The 26,345-nt window shown below is 38.6% G+C and overlaps 3 protein-coding genes across 6 annotated transcripts in view; 1 reads left to right on the forward strand and 2 right to left on the reverse strand.

The window, feature by feature from the left end:
* Positions 1–2,120, forward strand: part of LOC113529967 (formin-1) — a 76,571-nt gene extending 74,451 nt beyond the window's left edge. For all 3 annotated transcript variants that reach the window (XM_053237642.1, XM_034308304.2, XM_053237641.1), the window contains one exon: positions 51–2,120. In XM_053237642.1, coding sequence (XP_053093617.1) covers positions 51–95 — 45 coding nt within the window. In that variant the 3' untranslated portion in view covers positions 96–2,120. The remainder of the gene's footprint in view (positions 1–50) is intronic.
* Positions 2,075–5,982, reverse strand: grem1b (gremlin 1b). Its single transcript, XM_026919607.3, has 2 exons — positions 5,320–5,982; positions 2,075–3,491 (listed from the first exon to the last, which is right to left on the reverse strand). The coding sequence occupies exon 2, from the start codon at positions 3,488–3,490 to the stop codon at positions 2,942–2,944; it is 549 nt and encodes a 182-aa protein (XP_026775408.1). The 5' UTR covers position 3,491; positions 5,320–5,982; the 3' UTR covers positions 2,075–2,941.
* Positions 5,983–7,479: 1,497 nt separating this feature from the next.
* arhgap11a (Rho GTPase activating protein 11A) lies at positions 7,480–26,285 on the reverse strand. 2 transcript variants are annotated; one of them, XM_026919912.3, is made up of 12 exons: positions 23,327–26,285; positions 21,013–21,083; positions 20,673–20,769; positions 20,323–20,579; positions 19,648–19,811; positions 19,351–19,485; positions 19,106–19,180; positions 17,152–17,316; positions 16,656–16,776; positions 14,925–15,036; positions 13,388–13,529; positions 7,480–11,806 (listed from the first exon to the last, which is right to left on the reverse strand). In XM_026919912.3, exons 1-12 carry the CDS (start codon positions 23,447–23,449, stop codon positions 10,386–10,388), a joined length of 2,883 nt encoding a protein of 960 aa, XP_026775713.3. In that variant the 5' UTR covers positions 23,450–26,285; the 3' UTR covers positions 7,480–10,385. The 2 variants fall into 2 exon arrangements, with proteins under 2 accessions (XP_026775713.3, XP_026775714.3); XM_026919913.3 differs by lacking the exon at positions 19,106–19,180 and having other exon boundaries at positions 7,482–11,806.
* Between the last annotated feature and the right edge of the window lie 60 nt (positions 26,286–26,345).

A 26,345-nucleotide genomic window follows, 5' to 3' on the forward strand; every position in this document is an offset into this window, starting at 1 on the left:
TTATCACACTAACTTCAGTTTTTTCAAACATTTTTTCTATTCCATTACAGAAGGAGAGGCTGAGGCAGAAGGAGGCGAATGTGTCCTCCAGCTGAAGATAAAAGAAGGTACAGACTGATAAAGCATCATTTTTACCACCTTTAAGAGGGACTGTTTGCACAGGAGCGTGGCATTCTGGCATTCATGATATTCTGCTACACTGTACTTTAACATAGTGGCCACAACAATAGCAGAGATCTGTGTTTTCCTCTTTTTGTGGACATGCAAGTGAAATCAATGCAATGCAAGTTGTGGGACTCATCAGGAAATGACCCATCTCCATCTCCATCTCCACATGAACGACAGAGACGTCTTCAGTGTTGATTCCCGACTTCTGTCTCTTGTAAAAGTGCTTCTGTTTGGGAAAGGCTCCATCATTCTAATTATAGCAAATTTCAGCTTCATTTAAAGCTTTTACAAAGTAAATCTCCAAAAAAAAGTAAAGATATTCAGGTGAGTTGTCTGCATTCACTCAAAAAAACGGGCATTGATAAAACAAACAGACCTTTAACAGCCATCTTGTAAGGCTTAATGAGTTAAACGTGAAGAGAGAGAGAGAGAGAGAGAGAGAGAGAGAGCTACTGGTTTGCCTATTAAGGCTTTTTATAAACTTCTAGGTCATAAGGCTTTTTCCTCCTTTTATTTATTTTCTATAGAAAATATACACTGGTGCAGACAGAATGGCAGACTGCCAGATCTCGTCAGTCAGTTAAGACCTCACTTACACACCTCAAGTTACCAATAAAAACCCGAGTTAGAGGAGAGATAAAACTCCTGCATCAGTCAGAGTGGTTTTAAAGTTTTCATCTCATCTTCATGAGTAATGTGGTTTTAACTGTACAACTACCTACTCAGTCTCATAGGTGTAGGTTTATCGCAGTCACGTGCACTTTCCTGCAACAGCAGCCCCTTCCTTTTTGACCAGATTGTGTCTTTTACCTCCTTTGCAATGTCTCATGCACCTCAGTTGTAGTTTCTATGCAATCTCCTTTCTGAACAGCACTTGTGAGAGCCACAGTGTCCATGTACAATAGAATATATTTATTTTCATAGAATTTTGCTGAAGCTAATATTCTTTAAATGATGTGTTGAAAAGTGAACAAATTAGTGAGCCTGTCCTGAAGACAGATATACACATATATATTTATAACTTCTAATTCTTTTGTGCCTCAAGTAAATTACTCATTACCAAATTACTCATGATTTCATCTTCTTGCGTAGTCTGTAATAATAAATTAAGTGTCTTGGACAAGAGACCGGGTCGAATGGACATAAATGGTCATTTCTTAATAAGCTTACAGTTTGTTCCTATTTATTCATTCCAAATATGTGGTGTGTGTAGCAGCATTGTCTAAACGTCAGGAATCATGGCCTTCTTCTCTTTGCTGTTTTTGTCCTGTCTGTTTTTCTGTTCCCATAAACTTCACTCAATGCTATTTGTTAAGTTGTTCTTTCAGCAGTCTGTTCATATGCATAAAACTGAACCCAGTGACCTCGGGGAAAATCAGGACATGACCACCGTTAGCTCTCACGTACCAAATGTTTCCTCTCACTTCACACCATCCAACACCAAAGTCATGCATTAAATCTGAAACATATTTGTGGCACTCATGTTTTTTTGCATTTGCTGTATATTATTTCAGGGGGGAAATGATTCTGAACAATGGGAAATGGGAAATGTTTCTCACTAAATGCCACTTTATATTGTCTGATATATTTTAAGTACATTACACACGTGGCATAAAGGCACTACTACGAGAATTAAGGCCCTACAATGCAAGCATATTTAAGTATATTTGTAACATCTTTTAAAGCCACATTACAGCCTGTAAGTAAGTGACAAGAAATGCTTCTTTTTCAGGAAAATATGTTCTGTGTTATTTTCTTTCTATCCATGAAAACAACAGTGATTGTAGTCCATGGACTATTTGTGTTTCAGATTAATATAAGCTGCATACAATTATAAACATTTTACATCTAGTAAAATCCAGGCTGGACAAGTAAAGATTCACTGCCCAGAAAGAGACTCAAATAAATTTATTTCACTTTTTATTAATACATTAACTCAACAGGCCTACAGTCAAGATAAAGCAGCAATCCCATTAAACAGTCGTGTAGAAAGACTTGTAAACAGAATGGACCGCAGTAAGTACATTATAAACAAGTTCCGTACCCTTTTTGCAAGACTTTTTATTTTTTTTATTTTAAATAAATCATGTGCTAAGTGTTTAAGATGATGTCATTCTCACACAGGTCTTATTATAATAACTGGTACATAAAAATGTCCACAAAACAAAATTCACAACAAATGGACAATATAATACACCTGCTATTATACAAGCGTCCTTCTATCATATTAAATAAAAGTCTTCTTTACACGTCTTATTAGATCACCACTAATTTCCACATGGTGGAAAAAACACCTTCCAGCACTCTCCAAAAAAAAACCCCAAAGAAAATAAAACCAGGCTGTTACATTATTACATATTAATAGCTATAATTACATGATTAGGCTGTAAAGTCCCAGAATGTTTCCAGAATGATGCAGAGTGGTGCTGTGGGTTCTGCCAGTGGATTCGTCTCGCCTTGTATTGTGCACGTTTGCTCCTTTTAAAATCAGATGGCAAAAGTGAGGAAAAAGTGAGGATACCTGTATATGTTTAATGCTTGCATGAGGCGGGGATTTGGAGTGTCAATCAGGAAAATGTGAATGCGTGATGAAATGGGAGTTGTGTCCATGACGGTGCGCTTGGCTGGAGTTCGTCTGATTGCGCAATATCAGTGCTTCTCCTTGTTTTTCTTGAAAATGTGCTTTTAATTTGTACTTTTCATCCAAAGAAGTCCTCAGAACTTAACGACTCAAGGACGTTTCCCCAAAAGCAGCATTTGTGGATGTCCCGCGTCAGTCCAGGTCGATGGAGATGCAGCGGCACTGCTTGACGCGCTGCACGCGCTTCTTGCGGGTGGGCGGCTGAAGGTCGGGGCAGGACAGCGTGTAGGTCATGGTGGTGAAGCGCCTGGGCTTGCAGAACGAACACGACTGGAAAGCTCCTTCCTCTCTGCGCACATGGCGCGGGATGTAGAAGGAGTTGCACTGGCCGTAGCAGAAGCGATTGAGGATGGTGATGCTCACGCAGCCTTCCTCGTGCAGTGTCTGCTTCAGCGGCTGCGTCTTGCACCAGTCGCGCTTCAGGTAGCGGCGCTCGGTCACAAGCAGCGCCTCCTGACTCGACTCCAGCACCTCTTCTGCAGAGGAAGACGAGCCTCTACCTCTGCCCGAGGATGAGGAAGATGCCAATGAGGAAGTGCCGCCCTGTCGTCGCTCCGACTCGTTTGGTTTGCTTTTGCCCGGATTAGGAATTGCGCCCTGAGTGGCTCTGGTTTCCGCCGTGCAGGACACAAGAACCGACAGCAAGAGCACTGCGCACGTGAGCTGCACCAATCTCATCATCCTGCACAAAGACAAGAGAGACGAGACGCAGCTTTTTTTACGACAGATGCTTTCTGGACGAGAATAAAAATGATCCTCTGCATTTAAATTGCAACGACTCATGCACAACTTTTTACTGCCATACAAGAAATATCATGTTCTTATGATACTCCAGATCCATGATTCTCAAGGGGTCCATGATGTACACTCAGAAAAAAAAAAAGAGTACTAAACTGATCCTTTCCTCAAGGGAACATCTGTACATCTACTGTGCTTTTAGATATTTTACATAGCGAGGTTCATGTAAAGGTACCTTTAAAGCCATACTCTAAAAACTACAGGCCTTTTATGCACCTTAAATCATTTTAAAGATACACTATACATATATATACACATTTTCAGATGAAAGATAGATATTAAAGGTCCAAAAACATGTACACCCGAGGTTTCCACCTAAGCAGCAAGGAAAAGTACAGTTTAGTTTTTCTGAGTGTGTTTAATTTTCATGATGTTGGTGGAAATCCTGATCAACCCCTATAATATGAAAATGATAGGAGTTCTTGTGGTTATTAAGTTACAGTAATAAGTCTACTGAACTGGTTACATCATTAACAAAGCTTAAATTAAGGTCAACTTGGATTGAACTGCAAGCTAAAACGAGGAGGCAGGTTTAGATCATTTTATATGTGGAAACAGGTTGCAACACAAACTACATATTTAATAAGGAGATGTTCTCACCTAAAATATGATAAATTGACATTAATAAATAACCTGATTTTTAAAAAAAAAAAAAACATGTCTGGAATTCATGTTCAATTCAAGTGGAATAAGTTTAATGGGAACATAAACTTAATGTGATATTTAGGCCTATAATTATGATATAAAATGTAATTGTGATATAAGAATAAGTACATCTGAACCCAGTGTGACTGATTGGGGTTCCTGATTATAAAAATTCTCACGTCGGAGAACCCTTTCTTTAACCAATGGAACAATCAGTGTTCAGTGACATGGGTTTATCCTTCGCTTGGTGAATCTTATGGACTGCTAGTCCCCTTTAAGCACATATCATAACTTTATAAAAATTTAGTGTAAAAATATGCGCATCATCAAGACACTGGTGATGTTTTTTAACTTGGGGTCATTTGTACTGGAGCCTACTCTAGTGCCATAATGGAGGAGAAATGACCATTGTTCATCAGTTTGGTTTTAGAAACATATTTATAGGCTTTATATCGCACTGAATGTTCACTAACCCCCCAATTTATTTAGTTGGAGAGTGTGAAAGTGGATGGTGCATCATTGCTTCGGTTGCACAGGAACAGGCTGTAACAGGGAATCTGTGCATATTCGGAAAGCCATTTTTCCAGCAAAACATCTAAAGTACTACTAAAAGTATCCTAATAAACAGATATGATATATTCTCTGCGAGAGCCAGTTTTAGAGTTTTAGCTTTTGGTGGTCTGCTTCGTGACACGTGCATGTGCACTCTCGGGGGGAAAAACACTTTCAATCCTGTTTAAAAGGTGTTGATCAGATAGGAATTCCAAAAAGAGTCCAGATGGAAGTTTTCAGAGAGTGCAGAAAAACCTCCCTGTCAGGGGGGATCTTATAAAAAACTCTAGCTTTTTACCTGGAGTACCTTTAAAGTGTTACTCTGAAGGTTGATTAAAGGTAAAAGAGTGGACTTAAGTCAAAGTATGCATCTTTATCATGTTTAAAAGTGCACTGACTACAACATTCACATGAGCAGGTAAAAGATAAACATTAAAGGTACACTTGAGGACACCACTCGAGTTCAGTAGTGTGTGTGAATAGATGTGTGTGTGTGTGTGTGTGCAGAAACTCACCTGTCAGAGCTCAGAGCTTTAATGAGTGCAGTTATGTCGAGATGTCTGAAGAAAAAGGCAATCAGACCTTTGTGATCAATCCTTCTTTCCGGAGAAAATCCAGTGCCGAATGTGTGGATCAGAGATGATCAAGTGTGCTGGAGAGAGTGTACAGAGCTCATACCGATGCCATAGACACACACACACACATACACACGCTCACGCGCAGACACACGCTCACGCACGGACGCACGCACGCACGCACACACACGCACTCGCGCGCGCACACGCACTGATGGGGGTTTAATAGGAATCGCAGCAGCGCCCGACTGTCTCCTTTTTAAATGATGTTCACGGCTGCTCTCTGCACATTATTGGCCAGACACGACGCGAGCAGAACCCAAACTTTCCGCCCCCATCTAACACTCACCCCCTCATCACTTCCCCGAAGCCACTTGAGAGAAATGGGCGAGTTTAGGCAGAGGATGGGAGGAGAGGAGTGTGTCTGGGGTTGGAGAGGTGAGGGCTGATGACATTGATCTCACAGAAACCCAACTCCATCGAGCAGGTCTGGGAAAGAGTCCTAGAGCGAGCAAAAGCAGCAGCGACAACACGCAAAGCCAGCTTCATTACTGTTTCAGTGAAAGCAGCCTGATATATTCCCTCATATATATAATCCCTGATATATTCCCTCATATATATAATCCCTGATATATTCCCTCATATATATAATCCCTGATATATTCCCTCATATATATAATCCCTGATATATTCCCTGATATATATAATCCCTGATATATTCCCTGATATATATAATCCCTGATATATTCCCTCATATATATAATCCCTGATATATTCCCTCATATATATAATCCTGATATATTCCCTCATATATATAATCCCTGATATATTCCCTGATATATATAATCCCTGATATATTCCCTCATATATATAATCCCTGATATATTCCCTCATATATATAATCCTGATATATTCCCTCATATATATAATCCCTGATATATTCCCTCATATATATAATCCCTGATATATTCCCTGATATATATAATCCCTGATATATTCCCTCATATATCTAATCCTGATATATTCCCTCATATATATAATCCCTGATATATTCCCTGATATATATAATCCCTGATATATTCCCTCATATATATAATCCCTGATATATTCCCTGATATATATAATCCCTGATATATTCCCTCATATATATAATCCTGATATATATAATCCCTGATATAATCCTGATATATATAATCCTGATATATTCCGTGATAGATATATTCCCTGATATAAATAATCCTGATATATATAAACCTGATATATTCCCTGATATATTCCCTGATATATTCCCTGATATGTATAATCCTGATATATTCCTTGATATATATAATCCTGATATAGATATATTCCCTGATATATATAAACCTGATATATTCCCTGATGACAAGATCTTAGATAGTTTAGATAGATAGATAGATAGATAGATAGATAGATAGAGTTGAGAGTTTATATAGAGAGAGTTTATAGAGTTATATATAAAGAGTTTATATAGAGAGAGAGTTTAGATAGATAGATAGATAGATAGATAAGAGAGAGATGAGAGAGTTTTGATAGATAGATAGATAGATAGATAGATAGAGTTTAGATAGAGTTGAGTTTTGATATAGAGAGAGAAAGTGAGAGTGTATAGATAGATAGACAGATAGATAGATAGAGAGAGAGAGAGAGAGAGAGAGAGAGGTGTGAGAGATGAGAGTTTAGACAGAGTTGAGAGAGTTTTGACAGAGAGAGAGAGTTTAGATAGATAGATAGATAGATAGATAGATAGATAGATCCTGAATGTCAAATGTCACTCTCAGACATAAAGGTACCAGCTGTACTGTGCTTGTCGCTGGCGTGGTACATCTTCATCACATGAGTACATCACATGAGTACATCTTTTGTATCTTTAAGCTGGAAATGTGAATATAGTGTCCCTCAAGGTCCTTTAAAGCTTTACTCTAAAAGCTAACTAAAGGTACACTACATGCACATGCTCAGGTAAGAGATACACACTAAAGGAAAAAAAAAAAAAAAAAAGCTCACTAAAAAGCTCATGAAGGAAAAGTACTCCCTTTATTTCTGAGAGTGTACAATGCAGAAGCGTGTGTTTGCAGGAATATATTAAGCGATGATAAATAAAATACATTCATCAGTGTGGTCCTGGAGAGTATGATTTTATCAAACACTTACTGATTTTCCTACTGATGATGCTTTTCATATGCACCCAAGCAGTAACAGAGGAGAGGGACTAATTGTCCTTAAACAGGATTTGGTGACCACAGCCTGCATGGGTCACACTCACATTCACAGGAAACACATTTCACAGAAATTCACAGATTAAAGCTAGAAGAAGCCTCTAAAAGAACCAACCCGAGATGCCCAGACTGTCTTTTTTTCACCGAGTCAAGTTCCTGTGCTGCTAATTTATCAGGCAGATCAGAGGCAAACTGCGTACAAATCCCCTCTAATGGGAATGAAACCATCCGCAACGTTACTACATGCATGACTTTAATAAGGCAGGAGCTGAAGGGAGGCCTGAGTGCGCTCCATTACACTCGGGCGGATGTAGTTAAATCACCCTGGAGATCTACAGCTACACGGTCAGCAAGGCCACAGCCAGTCAGCTCCCAGACTCGGACCCGCCATGTATCTGCACGTGTGCGTAAAAATCACGCAGTTACACGCTTTAGGCGGACCCGACCCCTGCTTTTGATTTATTCATTCATTCATTCATTTATCAATCTATTCATTTCATTTCTGTTTGACATGAAGTGATCTCATTGTGCAGCACTTTGGCAGACTCTTGCTGTCTTTTTAATGTGCTGTATAAATAAAGGAGACGTGACTAAACTTTCAGCACTTGCGCATCCGTTACGCATGAACTCGCTGATTGGTGCATGACGTCATTCGCTCTGTTGGATATTCGGTCAGTGTTGCCAACTCTTTTCAGACTGAAGTAGCTAATGCGTGCTTAAAAAAAAGTCACCCGGATGACACCATAGATCAATTTGCATAATTATCATATCGTCACGAGCATTTGCATATCAAACCATGTTGCATGAAGGAGGAACACTTCTGAAGACACTTAGTAAAGAATAGTTGTTTATCAGATTAGAAATCATGTAAGGAAAAGAATCTAATACAGGTGTTGTGATAGTGGCTGAAGTGGATTGTTTTTCCTATTACAGCATGCCCCGAAGTGATTTATTCCACTTTATACCACAGCAATCTGCCAAAAATTACATTTCTAATTTATTAATGAATGACGTCATGCTACTTAACAATTTAATTTAATGCTGTGGAACATCTGCAAGACAGGTTACTTCCTGTTACAGCAGCTATATGAGTCGTTCCCTCACCAGGTTCTTTTTTTATTCTTGGAAATGATAATAATAATAATAATAATAATAATAATAATAATAATGATGATGATAAAAACAACGCAGCATGTTTCCGAGAAACCAGAAAGGACAATGTCCTCAGTCATGAAGACTTTCCAATGGCAGAAAACTTCCTGACTTACAAAGTGCTGGCGCCTTCCATAAATGCTGAATAAGCATCTCCTAAAAGAAAACTTTACCATAACAATGATTATACATTATTCTTTGGTTAAATAACACATTTTAATTCCATTTATTATTACCCTAAGGTTATGTAGATCATCTGCCATCCTGTAAATGAGCTGTTACTATAGAAATGATATTAGAACGAGCAGATGAATATAAACCTGTGATCTGAATTACAGCTGCCTGCTGTTATAGAAAATTAAGCAATCAGCACTGCGGTATAAAACCCTATACATAATACCTGAGGCATCAACCCTTAGTCATTTGTACAGCATCTCTCAAGCTTTAGCATATTTAATATTAGTGCCCTTTATGTTCACCAAGCTATAAAAATACTGAAGTAACAAATTGTGTATTCAGGATTCAGGACCAGAAGGCTGATGTTCTGCCCATTCTGTGTAAACGTATTACGTATTTTGAATTTCTTCCCTAAGCCTTTCAGAGAATTCTGTGCTCAGGTTGGTTTGTTATTCTCTAATCTGCTTTGTGGCTTTTTAACATGACTGCCCTTTATGTTAAATAACCATTACTTTGGTTTCAATTATGCACACATTGGCATTTCTCTTAAGAAGTCCCAGCAGAGGAACTCTTAAAACGTAGAGCGCCATACTGTGGTGTACAAAGGAACTTCACGTGACTGCAACATGGGTTTGTAACTGAATTTTATGCTCATAAAAATTTCCAGGACATAAGCATTATACATAACAGATTAACCACATTTTTGATATTTTGAAATTTGTAATAAAATGAATCTGTCATACTGTTCCATTCATACAAAGCCTTCTTCACACACAACAGTATATTCACCACTCTCATTAACATCACTGCTTAAGACTTTAACCATTACGTTTGGAATAAAAAGCAAATAAATAGAACGTAAACAAGACTGCTATCTAAAATCCTTCCATCCAGTTCACACAGACGTACTGTACAGTCAAGTAAAATACAGACAGCAACTCTAAGGTGAATCCTTTCACTTTACACTTTCAATTCCTATATTCAATCTTTCACTTACGTCAGATACGGAAGATCTTATCACTTCTTTAACAAAGTGTGGTTAAGCCCTCTGTCAAAACACCACCCGCTATTAGTTTAGCTTCTGCTAAATTAATAAACGTCCAGACCAATGTTCCATCATTGTTCAAAACTGGGCCTAGATAACCCCTGAACAGCAGAGTTCAAAAGATGATTGAAGTAAAAATCATAATGCAAAAAGAAATGCTGCAGTACAAAAAGAAAGCCATGGAAGCACAAGGTTGCTTCTGAATGTTCACTGTTTTCATCACATTTTTTTCTGGCGCATAACTTAACTAATGTCATGGCTAGACAGAACGAATATATATCGCAACTACACTAAACCAAGAACAGCTTCAAAGCAATGTCACAAAATAAATTACCCCTGAAAAAGAAATTGTAAAGCAATAAGTCGAAAAGACTCATTTCAGTTGTACTGTACTTTTACAGATCTATTGGCTTCATAGCGGAGAGAAGTGTGCCGTGTGTAAGGGGGGTCTTGGGTGAACCTCGGTACCCTTTCTCAGCTGCTTGAAGCAGGACAGACTCGGCCACTTCAGATGTGGCACATTTGGGAGCTGATGATGATCCACTGCCCTTGGTCTTGGGTGCCACCCTATTGGTTACATCTCCCAAGGCACAGTGCCTACTGTTGGCTGGCTTTTGGGAAGACACTGGTAGCTTTGTCTTTGAAGAGCCTTCATTATCATTAGGAGGCAGGCAGAAGACCTCACAAGGTTGAGGTTGTTGTTGAAGTCCACTGAAATGGCCACCTTCTACACTAACTGCTTTAATCATGGAGGAACCTTGACTTGTAGCACACCACCCAGACCTGTTGTCTTTCCTCTGGTTCAGAGAGTTGAACCTCCTGACTGACTGCCGTACGGGTGTTCGTTGGAACTTCAAAGGAGATCGAGCTTGAGCTTGGGCTTGGGCTTGGGGCGAACTGAGTGTCAGCATGTTGAAACGCTGGACATGGTCAGCCACTCTCATTTTACGTGTTTCCATGGGACCAAGTGTGGCTCCATGGTGACTTGAAGACTTTTCCAACAACGATGGCTCTTTGAACTTCTCAGTCTGCGAGGTATTGAGTTCCTCTGTTTGCTCTCTTCCTGAAAACGGTGTAGACTGAACTGTGATTGAGCTGTTGAGCCTGAAGGCCACAGGGCTTTGGATGTCTAGAGCATCAATCAGCTGGCTGCAGTCTGCACAAGCTGCTGAGCTGTCTCTAAACAGCAAACTGCTCTCATTGTCAGCACTCACAGAGGCCTTGTGGGTATCTTTGACTACACCTGAACTCTCTGCAGCTTCAAACAAAGTACTGTCTATATGCAGAGGAGACAAGGGAACAAGCTCAGTTTGTCCAAAAGTGATGATATGCTCATCATCCTTCAAAACCTTCCGTGGTGTTTCAACATTTTTCTTTAGTTCACCTGAAGTTTGTAAAAGTGAAGAGGAATTTGAAGAAGCAGGGATATCGTTTGCACATGAAGATTCCTCTGTTTTTTCTTTGGGTTCCTCTCTGTCAGTAGTATGACCCTTACTGTCAGATTTGGCAAAAGCTCCACTGACCTTCAGAAGATCAGGAGCTGCCTGAGAGCCGGCCTCTTGGAAAGAATCTGAACTAGCTAAGCTCTCAGCACTAGTAGCACAGCAGAGGCTCTTCGGAATGGTGCTGATTACAGCTGGTTTGCTGATGACTATGGTTGGCTCTGAGCGGTAGCTGAGGTATGCGTTCATTGGCGTGTCGGAGAAAGAGTGTTCTGTGATTCCGTCTAGAGTCTCCCTACTCCAGGACGTCCCGGGCTCTTCTGCCTCACGAGGGGTCAGCAGGTTGTCTTCGGATTTACTGAAGTATTTGGTTCCTGTGAAGCAGATTTGGCAACAGTACTGTATTGCTTTCTTTCATACAACAGCCAAGTACAAAAATGTGTAACTGTGCAAACCAGATCACTAACATAGCTCATAATGAAAGAAAATTATGAAGTCATGTGACCAAATGCTGCACCAGATTAATAGCCTAAATACAGCAATATAAATTTAAGAAGTTCCCCAAACCTTTTCAAAATTGGACAGAATTTTGTGATAAGCAAACAAAAGCTTATTAAATAACAGTGGCTCTTATACATCAGTTATGCACAAACAAAACTTATCGTAAAACAAGTGTATGCAAATTCCAATTTCCGTATTCATCAATTTCATAGCCAGTGAAGCAGAATAAAAGTATCATTGATAGTCAGAAATGCACATGCAGGAAGCTTGTACTGAAATATAGCTGATGGGGTTTAGTGTGAACATGTAATTTATAGCATGTAAATCAGAGGTGCAGGTTAATGGCCTCTTAACTGAGTAATTAGGGACATTTGCATATGAGACACCATAGTGCTCTGACTCAGACGGGGAGTTTTGCACAAACAGGATACTGATTTCATACTAACAAACATGCTGCATGCCATTATATTCATTTCGGTTGTCTGCTTTTCAACGTTTTGTTAAATTGTTTAGAATGAAAACTTGGCTCAGTTGTATTTATAAATAAGGCTTTAATTAAATCTGATTTCAGTTAAATTGGCTAGATTTAGAATCAAGTTCTAAAATGAATCAAAATCTAGCAGGAAATAGATTTCACATAACTACTTGGGATTAAAATTTCTGCCTGATTTTGGCCTTAAACACACACACACACACACACACACGAAAACGGCACACCGCGTTGACTTTATTTCATTTTTTTTTAAACTCACCTTTTATGCCATTTTTGAAGAGACCAAAAAGAATATCTTTGCAGCAAACTGTAACACAAGCACCTCTACTTCAGCTTCACTGAAATGCTTTTTTTCCACCACGCTACATTTACTTCTTTCCTCACAACTTGGATTACTGTAATCTGCTGAATGTTGTGCTTTTATAGGTTCACGCTCATACCAGCTTTTGTTCAGATGCCGCACGACAGTTTTATCACAGGTTCGTTTATACGTCAATCTATGCACTCAAGTCAGTGCTTATTTCTACACAACTTTGATGAGTAAGGGCCAATATTTCAAAAAAAGCTTGAGGACATAATGAAAATAGCATTCTTAAAATTGGCACTAAATTTGGCTCAAGTTCCTTCATTACTTATACCTGTCTTCAACCAAAAAGTGGAAGGGGAAAAAAAAAAAAAAAAAGTTTCTGCTTGCAGGATCCTTCTCCCAGCTTGGTTTGCAAGAGTTCAAATTACAAGAGACTGCATAAGTAAAGGTGTCTTCCACTTGGTCAGATTTGGATGGTTTTAACAGGTTAAACCTAATAAGCAAATGGGTCCCTAACAAAATTTGCAGTGCCCCTGTAGATAACTAGATATTATAAGGTTCTACAAAAGGCAGACAGACAAGCTTTTCCAAAAATATATATATATATATATATATATGTAGTAAAATATAGTAAAAACACATATAAAGACTGACCTTGTGAAGTACTGTTTGCCAGTACAGCTGGACTAAATGCAGCGTCTTTGAAGTGAAAACTGGTGACGCTCTCTTGTGTCGCTAGGCGCCAGCCAATGACCTCTGACCCCTTTGGCACCGGTAGAGAATTTGAAATGACACTCTGTTGGAATAAAGGCACCTTCTTTTTAAATCCTGACTGTATATAAGACCCATGTGTCTGCTCTTTGAAGTGCTGACATATTTTAGATGCAAAACTATGACGATAATGTCAGAAATTATTAAAAAAAAAAAATAATAATAATGATCAAGTGGCCAATGAGTGCAAGTATTAATATATTGTTTTTATTTTGGAGCAAATAGACATTTCAGTATAATGCGTCAAGATATCAGTTATAAAGAAAAACCCAAACCAGGCCATCTGTCAGAAAAGCTTTCTATTAAAAAGCTTTATATTAAACATCTAAAAGGTTAAACATTAGTGTCTTTCATTCTTAAAATATATTTTATTTTTAGTTGTCACAGTTATAGTTTAGACAGAGCTAATAAACAGTCATCTCTTCTTTTAATATAATATTAATACACAATGTGCAAAGTTAGCCACCATCACAGAAAACATGTAGATACAAGTGACAGACATCACAAATTAGCTGTTAAAATTTAAAAAAAAAACAAAAAAAAAAAAACACCACCACTTATTGCTCATTTTTACCAGGTCCAGATGGTAATTATAAAAATTAAGACACCTGATTAAAAAAAACCTGTCCTTCCCAAAGTCTTAATTCCCCTTCCAAAATGTAATGTTCAGAAATATTTTCCATTTTAACCCTAAGTGCTGTGCATGACACTTCTACTCCCGTCATTCAACCAGGTGCTACAGCTCAACGTGTGGTTTCTCCTCATTTTCACTGCCAACAACAGCCTTTTCACTTAAAAAAAACGACTAAACTGTAGTGTCTACCGCGAAAAGTACACATTTATATGAATAGCTGGATAATTATAGATGTAGCAATCGATTCAGGATTTCAGATTTCCAGATACTGCATCCTTTGAAAGGAACTAACGATACCTCTGCACAGAGGGCTCAAGCTTTCTGAAGCAGGACGATGCCCAATGCCTGATTATTATCCAACTGCTTTCTCTACCACTGGATTCTGGTTGTTAAACAGTTTAGAACCTCCAGTTACTATATTACATTATTGCCAAAAAGAAGGGAGAAAAGAAAAGAAAAAAAAAAAAGAAAAAAGAAAAAAAACTTATTTGTTAACAAAATACCAGGAATTCAATGGCAAATGCAAAAAAAAAAAATAAAAAATCAAAGTTGACAAACAGACATAAGGGTCAAATATCCCAAACTGTATAATATTAATGATTGTAGGATTGTATTACGGTCTTTAAACATAATCTATTAATTGCAAGTAAATTACCAGCATTCCAACATGCAAAAATTTGCAAACATGCAAAGTTATATAGCACTGATGAACAAGGAGACTGAGGAGCTTGATTAAAGTTGAATTGTGCAGTTTCTTGAGGAGGCAGACAGAGATGATGGACTTACACTATCTCGGGTGGTTTTCCCTACGAGGCTGAAGCGCAGACGCAGGGACTTTCTCGTTGTCTCTTTTTTGGCCACCCTTGGAGAAAAGCAGCCAGCCTTTCCTGACTCAACCCTGAAGAAAAAAAAAAAAAAAAAAAAGAAAATCAAACATTCAATGGCAAACATTTCAATTTACAACCCATCTGCAAGTAATTTCGATCAGAGTTCAAATTTTAATTTTGCTCAAAATTGTTCTTTTTTTTTTTTTTTATATGCAAAGCGCTTTAGCTTGATGAATGTGACAAAGTGAACTACAAAACATATCCACAAGGGGGAGCTGTTAACACTCAATTAATACTTCTTTGTGTGCATCAACACAAAGAGGAAACTGGTGTGAACACTCAAGGTATTTTACTGTACTAGTCATTTTCCAGATTAAACATTTAATTGTGGTTATATCACAGTTTTCTCACTGCTAGTGAGTAACATGATCTAATAACTTCTAGACAATCCTTGAAACACTTGACATAAATAAAAACAGTCATGGGAATTTTATACCAGAGCCAGATCGATCGATATCACGGTACAATATGTATATGAGTATGAGCAAAGTCATGCAGATAAGACACAGATAATGTATTGTTTATTAAATGTTCTTTAAACCTGACATTCATAAATGCAATGCCATTTAAAACAACCAAACTTTAATTGCTAACTTTGTACAAGACCATCACGAGGAGCTGTGCTTTAAGCTGAAGAGAGTATGCTAACCAGTGTTTATTTGAAGCAGCTAATGAGACACACAGTATGGCATCTAAAGATCTAAATGCTCTCCTAAGCCCTGAATACTGTCTTTAATTAACATCAGTTAAATTTATGTGAGAGGGATGAGTTTCTGGTAGGTTGTTTTTTCTATGAACTGGGATGACTGTCTCATACACGATCATATGATCATGCTGTTTTTATATATATATATATTTATATTCAATCATATAAAATTATGTTTATTAATTTGGCAGCCTATAACGTTAAATGATTAGGAACTTACAGCTGTTTATTCAGTTATCTCTAGAAAGCTAAGCATAAAGCTAGGGCACTTTATGTCAACATAAAATGGCTTTAGACCTGAAGCTAACATTATAATAGTCCCTTTAATCAGCCTACAGGATCGTGCTCTTCGGATTGTTTTTATTCTCTTTCTCCTGCTTATGGGCTCCCATGCAGTCACTGTGGAGACGACTCATAACAAATTAGCTGTTGAGAGACTCCTCCAAAGCATTCAAACTTTTTTTTGCAATTTGCAAAGTGGACATGTGTCCTATGTGACTAAATAAGGTGAGCACAAGTGGTCAAAAAGTTTGTTTTTTTTCTCTTCCTCCTAATGCAAGAGATAGCATCTGCCTGAAAAATGACCGAGGTGTCTATTTGGACAAGACTAAAATTATCTGATGACCACGGAGTTGGTTTAAAAAAGGGAGATAATTTGAGCTGTGATTTTCTCAGGGCAGGAAGGAGAAAAACACTGACACGAACGAGGAGCACCTATACATAATGGAATTACTCCAGGTCCCAAGATAAATCTAAACCTATCCAAAACGAAGAAAATAATTAATAATTATGAAATTGCTGACTTCTGATAAGCAGACTTCTCTAAACTCACACAGCACATTTAATTTAAAACGGACACGATCAGTGAGATGTAACAATCCAAAATTCTTCCCTTTGCAGTCAGAAGGTAGTGATGTAACATACCTGTTAACGTTTCTGTGGTTCAGTCTTTTGCTCTTTCTTCGTGCTGAGCTGGCAGTCAGACGGCTACTTTTACTGACTGAGGGCGAGCCACATGAATCCAGGGTTCCTGAGGCACTGTGGACTGAGAGAACAAACAATGTACTAGATGTAATCTCTTCATGTTACAAAAATGTGTCTATTTGTATTACAATTATCAATAAAAGCTATATTAAAGATAATACAATTCAACACAATATTCCTAATACTAGAGTTTAAGCCACAAGTTTTAATTCTGAGAAATACCCATTTCTAACCACTGTAGAAGAAATATTTATGTAAACCTAATTTATGTGTACCACAATATCATATCAACACATGATACATCAACTCTTCATTTTAAAAGAAGTTTGGTGTGAACATATCAGTAATCTCAAAATGAACTGTAGATAACTAACTGTATATAGCATCTGATGTTGGATGTTGATGGAGACCTCGTCCATGTTTAAATGATCTGTACCTGATCCAGGGGTGGAGATTCCTCCAAAAAATGCATTTGGTAGTAGTTCCAGCCCGAGGTTCTTGATAGACCTGCGCTTCTTGTTGGAGAGTCCATAACTGTGTCCAGACTCTAGAGGCAGTTTGCGCTTAGGGGTTCCAACAACAGGGGTACCAGTGGAAATGACTAGAAATTAAGATTCGATTCAGTTAACATGATTTAAAATGTCATTTAAAAGTTAGCTTGAATAACATGGGTAGAAGCATGTTTGCCTAAGCAGCTAGTGAGCAAGTCAGCATTCCTCAACCACTTCACCCATGGCACATGTTTGTCTCTTCTCATAGACACACAACATGGCTTTTAGTAGCCTACAGTTAAGAACTTTGCTTAAACTAATAATTTTCTTTTACAATCTCCTTGTTATTTTGGTTTAGACCTAACTGCAATAGTCTGTGTACAGATGATTGCATCGACACCATTAATACTACGCACATATATGGAGTAAAGAATTTTTTTTGTTGGATAAAGTTGTTCTTATTAATCTTGTCTCCCCAGATAATAGCTGCATGTGTAATGGAATGGTAATTGAGAAACACAAAAAACAGTGTCAAAAGGAACTGGATAAATTGAACACAAAAAAATTAAGGAAAAGTCTTTAAAATATTTGGAAAAATCATACAGCAAAAGAAGCCAAGGAAAAAGCAAGGCACATTCAACCTAATCAAAAGCATCTCAACACGCATTTGAAGGAAACTCTTTTTCCGTCTTTATTGAATAAAGGGTGGTATGCATTCTCAGTCTTGAAGACAGTTCCCAAGCAAGACCAAACAGGCAATCTATGACCTAGCTCTTTATTTTATGTAGCAGGACAAGCAGGACAAGTTTGCACCAGGAATAAAGACTGAAAAGCTTTAACAAAATTTCCAACCTAAATAATTTTGTACAGCAAAACTTCTGTTTTGCATTTAAAGAACCACAGCAAGCAGAGCAGATTATAAAGAAACACTTTACTACATCCAAATCATTGTTTCCCAGCCTGTTCCTCAGAGCCCCACAAGCTGCCCTTTGCTCTATTCCACTCCCAACACAGCTGAATGAAGCAATGCAATACACTCACATCCTCATTCCTGTGTCTTAAAAGATAGAGGGGGAAAAAAGGGGAGAAAAAAGAGAAGAAAAAAAAAAAAAAAAAACCTGGACAGTCTAGTGCGAGGGTAGTCAACTAAAATTCGTGAAAGTTCTGTTTCATCATTTTTTTTCCCCTAACAAACATCTGTATAAACATGATTGAATAGTAGCAACAGTTACCTTTTAACGCTTAACCATTAGTTCATGGGTATAAATAAGAAGCCATTAGTTCATGGGTATAAATAAGACTCAAATTAGAAGTGGTAATAGTTTGTTTTGCCCTGGTGTTTCATATCACCAGTCTGAACAGATGAGATCAGATTTGGACTTTTGGCAGGAAAGATAAACTCATACTTCTTTGTCCATTTTTTTTTCTGAAAACAGTCTGGCTTTGTAAATTATTTTGTACAAGCCAAGTCAGCTCTTCCTTATTTAAACAAGAGAGAGAAAAATCTTTGAAAATCTGTGAAAACTCTCCCTTTTCTGGTCTAATGTGTATAGCCATGAAGCTGGTCTCTGGTCTGATGAGCTGCTTTCAGGTAAATTATTTACACAAATGCATGTGATTGGATAAGTCACAACATAGAGGATCTGCTATGGAAGCTGTGCTGGTTCATGTTCATAAATTTATGGTTGCTGCTGAACCACAGCCACTTCGGTCATACACTGTATGCTTTGCTACAGTTTGGTCCACATCTAGACCGTGGTCCGCTAGGGACTCTAAGGACTAGGTTGAGAAACATTTGCCCTGAACACATCTGTTGTGGCTTAGCTACTGAGGTAACATAACCTTCATGCATTCAACAGACATGCAGCCAGTCCTAACCTGAGCGTACTGCATACCCACCTGTTCCATCAGGGTGAGATGTATTTGAAGGGGTTCTATTACTTTTTAACCTAGTCAGAGCTCCATTTACCATATCTGGAATGCAAGACAAAACCACTCATGTGTGAAGGCCCATGTTTAAAACACTTTTGCTAAGAAAAGCCTCTGTTCCATTGTATGTCATGTTACAAACTCATAAGCAGTAGCTTACATTCAAACAGTGAGGTTAGGGGAAATAAGGCCATATCACGACATCAAGCTCTTACCTCCTAAACTGCGCCTGCATCTCTTTACACCCGAGGGTGTGTTTCCCTCCTCCACAGCATCTGAAGGGGAAAACACTCCTGATTCACAACCTAGCATGGCTGGAACTTTGGCCATAAGGAAATCTGGTACCACACCTAAAAAGAGCACAAACTCATTCAGAACACAAGCGAACTTTCATAACACTTAAGACTGAACTGTGGAATTATGCTACACTGAAGAAACTAAAACAGCAGATTCCTTTTGCTAAAGTTACTTATTCATCTCTTCATCTTAATCAGTATTAATGAATTAAATACCTAGACCCTGAGCATTATCTATGAGGCACTGCACCACAGCAGCTTGAAGCTTTAGTCTCTTCTCTGTGCTGGCGTTCACTTTCTCTGTTCCGTCCCCCCAGTGAAAGAGGTTTGGGGCGAAAATGACAGAAAGATTGCTGCTGTCCATCTTGTTTTCAGCAGATCTGTAACAAAGGAAGAGACTGACTGGAGTCTGGATTCTCTATACAAACCTTAGTCAGGCGAATTGTTAAATGGAAACGTCACTATGAGTTTATTCCTTTCATTTAATTTACACAAAAAATAAAGCCTAGCTGAAGAACTGGAAATAAAATAGTGTTTCAACTTTCTTAGGGAAATTATGTTCCACAGAGGAGGTCAAATTACTTCAGACATAATAATCAGTACAATTACAAGGAATGTTGAAAATGGGTTTAAAAATCTCTCTTAGCTAAACACCAATTGCGCCAATCTATAACACAGCTACTGACCCTACTTCTCTTCCTTCATCAATATACATGAGCCATGTACAGATTAACCTCTACACACCTGTATTGTAACTAGGCATTAAACCATTACAAAAAAATATAATAATAATAATAATAATAATAATGGTGAAAGTCCTCTATTAGTGTCTAACAAAGCATGAGACTAATGACGATGAGTGGTGAAGTCATACAGACAGTTTCGGCTCACCTCTGAGAAACCCTTTTCAGGAAGCTGCAGAAGTAGCGCAGAGTGTTTAAATTCTCTTGCGCCAACACACAGGACAGCAGGAGGGTTGCTGAAGTCCTCTCCTCCAAAGTGGGCAGCTCCTGGGCTTTTAGAAAGCTGCTCTGTAGGTCTGTGGCCAGAAGAGGCTCAGGCAGCTCCCTGAAGAACTGCTTCAGGAGTCCCGCTATGTCTGACGGCAGCGCGGTGGACAGGCACTCTTCGGCCTGATCCAACTTTACCTATAGAGTCAGAACAATGCAGTCACTGTTAACATGAAATCCCAGTCAGGGCCTCTCAACGGAAAGTCAAAGAAGTCAAGACAGGTCACTCACCCTAAGCGCCTTCACTCGAACAATAGCTCCTGATTTTCTAAACAGGCCCTCTGTGTCCAAATGCCCCAGAAGGCATGTACAGGCATCCACTAGGAAGCTGAGTGAGGAGACAGATGTTACAGCTATTATTGAAACACTATTATTTTGCACATATTACATTTACTACAGACTTTAATCCAGTTCTAAACCTGTTATTGCTTTTAAAAATAAAATACAAACTGGTAAATTGGCATGGAACTCTCTAAGGTGCAGCTGCATAACTGCAGGCGTTCAAAAAACTTGGTCAGAAAACTTAAAGTAAACTGAGAACAACCATTTAAAAGGGAATAAACCAACTTACCAGGGGATATCTCCGTAGTCTAGCACATGACAATGTGGTAGACTTTCTAAAGCCACTCCAAAGACCTTCACCTGGAAAGAAATAATTTAGTATGCCATCAGTTTATTGAAAGAATCTGCGACTGTGGTTCTAATTTATTTTCATCAGGTAACAAATCCTGCATTCGCTTTTTTTTTTTTTTAAAATGAAGCACCTGCATCACTTCTGATTCTCATTACTACAAGCCTAAACAAGAGAAAAATGTCAAGATGGCTGTTGAGAGACATTCCATAGCTGTTGGGCACAACGTTGCCTGTAATCAAACTGCACAGATATCTCAGGTCAGCCAAGTGAATTAACGTTTTGGGGGGAAAAAAATATGTGAACAAGACCTGCAGTGTTTGTTTGAAAATCAACAACGTTGCGCAACCACCCAATTCTATTACTTAATTTACTTCAAATTAAGAAACTGTAAATAACTAGCAAAAACAACTAGTCTCCAGTAAGGAATCACCTATTCTTCACAGAAAGCTAATAAAGTGCAATGTAAAATGGAATGTCACCATTAATAAATATAAATCATTAATTTAAAAACAGGTCAGGAAGATAACTGTACCAGCGTTCTTGGCCTTTGCATGTGGGGACATTTTTTTTGCTAGTTTTAAAAAGTAATTAACTGTGTCAGGAATGAAGAGAACATTAAATGTGATACACATCAGGAATGCTATTTTAGGGCAAAAAAAAAAAAGAGAGAGAACGTCTTATTTTTAGCAAATTTCTAACCAGTGTCATGAGTCTGCTTTTTCTAATGTTTGAGTCCATCACAGAAATCAGTGCATCTTGTCCAGTTCACTAATGATTGATTTCCAGGCATGAGGGCTGCTTTGCATTTATATGGCTTGTAGGATATTTTTACACTTGATCTGTGGTTTCAGAGACCCAGGTTCAGACCTGGTATTAACATCTGACTCAACTGATCCAGTCACAAGCGAACAGTCAAATCTCAGCCATATATCTGGTATTTTGAATGCACCTCAAATGTTTACTTGTGATCAGATTTTCTACATGTTTTCTGCTGAAGGAAGGCTGTCGTGCATATTTATTACGTCAGTCTTCTGCTGAATATGTTTTCAGGCAGAAATGTCCCGTGTCTCGTGTACCAGTACGAGCTATCTGAAAAGTTTCAATTGCGTGGTCTGCTAATGAAACGTATAAATGAATGGGAGATCGGACGACAAAGGAAGCTACGAAAAGCAGCTACTTTCTTCTCTGCTGTTTTAGCCATAAGACCCCACAGAATCCTATGGGTGTGTAGCAGAAATACAGACTGATGGGTGCTTGGGACATTCACTGATTCAGCACAACTTCCAGTCTTGCAATGATTACATATTTTCCAGCTAGGGCAATGACACAGCTGATTAGGCAGCCCTTTGTCGCTGTCTGGCATTGCATTCATTCTACAGAAGTTGTGTAGTCATATGCAGCCACAGACCACGTCTGAAAGTGTTTCGAGTGATCAGATCACAGCATGTCTCCGAGACACAATAGACTGCGTTCACACCTGTACTTAGTCCTGATGCCAGGTGTGAACGCCACTCTGTGTGATGACTGAGGTTTCTGTCCAAGTGTGACCACAACAAACAAACTCAGACTCCTCTAAAACAGGTCACAAGCAAACGGCACTCAAATCACCTCTAGAGATGATCTCAATGTGGTTCATTATTTGGTCCAATGGATTCGCGTCGTGAGAAAACAAAGTGGCCCTAGTCCATTTCATGCTTTTAAAAACCAGGTGAAATTCATTAATGGCTGCCCGTAGGGTCATGTGGTCCAACAACAAGGTAAGTAGTCTTTGCTAGAAACAGGACACAGACTAACAGGCTAACGGAGGCATTGTGGAAGTAATAATTATACTAGTGCTTGCCAAGAACCAAAGTAGGTCTACAGCATGAAGCAGGAGTTGGTTTTGCTGGTTCTGCACAAATAAATCCCTCTCCTTGTTGATCACAAGCTTCAACTTCCTGAAATGGGCTCTACATAAAGTGCACTGGCATAATTACACTTTTGAATCAAATCAAAACCTCTCTCAAATCATTCACCTCAGCCTCCTCGTGTATGAAGAGCTAAGCAGGAAACTGGGCAACATTTCCTGATTTGGTGAGAAACAAGCTGAAGTGATTTGCTAAATAACTCACACCACACACATACATCACACACACACCACATGATGAAGTGTGAGTGAAAACCTTCTGTGATTTCTGAAAGTGTTGACCATTAAGCCTAAAGAAAGAGGTACACAGTGTTCTACAGCTCAGTGCTGGCTGTTGTTCCTCACCCCATTGCCTGCTGTAGACTTGCTGCTTTTGCATTTGTTCCAGTTCTTCGTCTTGATGGCGAAAGTTGCACGAAGATGCTGAACTACTGCAAGACGCACCACATTTCTCTCTGCAGTCTTCATACTGCTGCTGCTTCCTCTTCTTCTTCTTCTTTCGGAATTGAACTCACTTGCCTAGCTTCTTATTTAGGCTAGATTTAGCAAACAAGGTGCTCAGAGACGTCTATAGAAAACAAACGCCTATATCACGTACACTGCACAAGTGTGCGGTTTTAGCTAATCTTACTCCCTTCCCATAGACTGCAAGAAACTCTTCAACAAAACCAGTAACGCTAAACAAACGTGTGTGCTCTCAGTTGATACAGCGAGCTATATTCGTCTTTCACTGCATAACCATAACCCGGCTAATCACCTGGAAAAGTGGTGCTACATACAGTAAGCTATCTCGTTTACGTTAACGCTATGTTGCTATACAGTCAATATGCGCGCTATTAGCTAACTAGCCCGCCTACCTGTTCAGCATTTTGACGCATTTAACATTCCTCCGTCTGCATTTACACATAATACGAATTATAACCGTCTTCTATATGAACAACATTAATGTTTCCGTTCCAACGCACCAGTTAGCTAACTTCTAGCTCTCTAACTACTTCCTTTGTGGACGTGTTTCAAACGGCAGCGCTGCCCCTCAAACACGACGCCATTGGCTGCACAATAATGTTCAAATTTCGTAGCGCTGCGTCACTACGGTCTGATTGGTTAATCTCCGGTCACGTGCTTCTGCATTGGGCAAGCGCTAGCCTGTGGCAGAAAGCCGTTAGGTAAAGAGTTAAACACAAAACAGCCTACTAGGCTGGCCATTTTATCAGCTACGTCTACAACAGAGGTGCACGTCGTAGGTATACGGTTACTGACTGTAGTCCATCTGTTGCTAAGCGCTATTTGTCAGCACCTCTGTACCCTGTCAATGGAAAGAAACCAGCACAGACCACGAATGTCTGTAATGTCTATCATTCACAGTAATGTCATATACAGTATACCCTTAGGAAAATTTACTATGGTTACCCATGGTTTTACTATGGTACCTCGCGGTAACCATGATACAACCACAGTTTTGCCATGGTACTCTTTGGTAACTATGACACCACCACAGTTTTACTAAAGTCCTTCAAGGTAACCATGACATTACCATGGTTTTACTGTGGTACACTATGGTAACTATGTCACTACCACAGTTTTACTAAAGTCCTTCAAGGTAACCATGACATTACCATGGTTTTACTGTGGTACATTATGGTAACTATGACACGACCATTTTTACTATAGTCCTACATGGTAACCATAACATTACCATGGTTTTACTGTGGTACACTATGGTAACTATGAAATTCCACAGTTTTACTGAAGTCCTTCGAAGTAACCATGACATTACCGTGGCTTTACTGTGGTACATTATGGTAACTATGACGCTACCAGAGTTTTACTAAATTCCTTCAAGGTAACCATGATATTACCATGGTTATACTGTGGTACATTATGGTACCTATGAAATTCCACAGTTTTACTAAATTCCAACCAAGGTAACTATGACACTATCATTTTTACTAAAGTCTTTCATGGTAACCATGATATTACCATGGTTTTACTATGGTACATTATGGTAACTATGATGCTAGTAGGGTTTTACAATAGTACATTATGGTAACTATCACACTGCCAGTTGACGTCATTCATGGTAACCAAGACATGGTTTTACTCTAGTACTTCATGGTAACTATGATGCTAGTAGGGTTTTACTATGGTACTTCATAGTAGCTACAATACTACAATGGTTTTACTATGGTAGTATAGAGTGGTGACTCGGTGGTTAAGGCTCTAGGTTACTGATCCAAAGATCGGCGGTACAAGCCCTGGCACTGCCATGCTGCCACTGTTGGGCCCTTGAGGCCCTTAACCCTGTCTTTGGGGGCACCATATCATGGCTGCAGTCTGATCCAATGTTCTAACAAGCTGGGATTGCGCCAGTGAATTATTACTACAGTTCCAGTACTTTCACAATATGTTTTGTACTCTTTCCACCACTGATCTGAGAACAGCTCTCTAGACCAGAGTTCTTCTTTGAATGAGATGTTTATGCTTAACCGCAGCCCTACTTTAAAATCCCTGTCCATGTAATGCACAAGCATCACATCACATCAGGGTCTTTGTCTTATCCATGGAGCTAAATGCAGATGTCATTTTAGTTACTGTTGAAGTAATAGCTAGTTGAGCAATGTGAATCTCATTCCATCCATGCATCAACAATGAACCCTTTTTCCAAGTGGCTTAGACCTTTTACTCTTGCCATCTTGATCCAAATTCAAGGTCAACATATTTACACATGCCACAGGGTAAGATGTTCACTTCTTAGTTGTATAATGCAATACACCTGTCTGAAAGCTTCTGCAGTCATTATGTCTTTTCTTTAATTATGTCTATTCTTTAATTTTATAGATATAATGTATATACAAAGGCATATTTTTTAGGCATAGGCATATGTTTATCTTTAATCATATATATTAAAATACTATATTAAAATGGGTGAAGGAGCATATAAATTCATATAAATATAAATTATAAGCATATAAATAAACAAGTCTATAGTTCAACACTTGTGATAGCAAGAATGCAACCTAGTACCTCTCAATATAATTAATCTGTTGCTTCATACACTTTGTATTTATCAGGGCAGTTTGAATTATTATCATGCTAGTTAACATTTGAGAGATTAGAAATTAAGCTGTTGTAGAATAAGACTATGTAGAATATGGTTAAACTGATTTAATAGTCTGAAACTGGGAGATCATTTCAGTGAAAATACTCTTGAGGTTGGCATACTTGCTGTTGTAGTCTAACTGCATGTTGTATTAGGCAACCTAAAGGCTTCCAGATTTTAAATGATTATGTCAGAATTATAGATTTTTTTACTGCTACAGATTTTAAATGGTCTAGATGACTTGAAAAATGTACAATATGTATA

Source organism: Pangasianodon hypophthalmus, chromosome 10 (genome assembly GCF_027358585.1).
Source record: "Pangasianodon hypophthalmus isolate fPanHyp1 chromosome 10, fPanHyp1.pri, whole genome shotgun sequence".
NCBI lineage: Eukaryota > Metazoa > Chordata > Actinopteri > Siluriformes > Pangasiidae > Pangasianodon > Pangasianodon hypophthalmus.

What these genes read in the sequence shown, in the direction of transcription:
- grem1b (XM_026919607.3), bottom strand. Translation starts at nt 3,490, where the DNA reads ATGATGAGATTGGTGCAGCTCACGTGCGCAGTGCTCTTGCTGTCGGTT.
- arhgap11a (XM_026919912.3), bottom strand. Translation starts at nt 23,449, where the DNA reads ATGAAGACTGCAGAGAGAAATGTGGTGCGTCTTGCAGTAGTTCAGCAT. An exon ending in AATCTCCACCCCTGGATCAG is followed by an intron (nt 16,777 to 17,151) that starts GTACAGATCATT and finishes TTGTTCTCTCAG; the next exon opens with TCCACAGTGCCTCAGGAACC. An exon ending in AACCACAGAAACGTTAACAG is followed by an intron (nt 15,037 to 16,655) that starts GTATGTTACATC and finishes TTTTTTCTTCAG; the next exon opens with GGTTGAGTCAGGAAAGGCTG.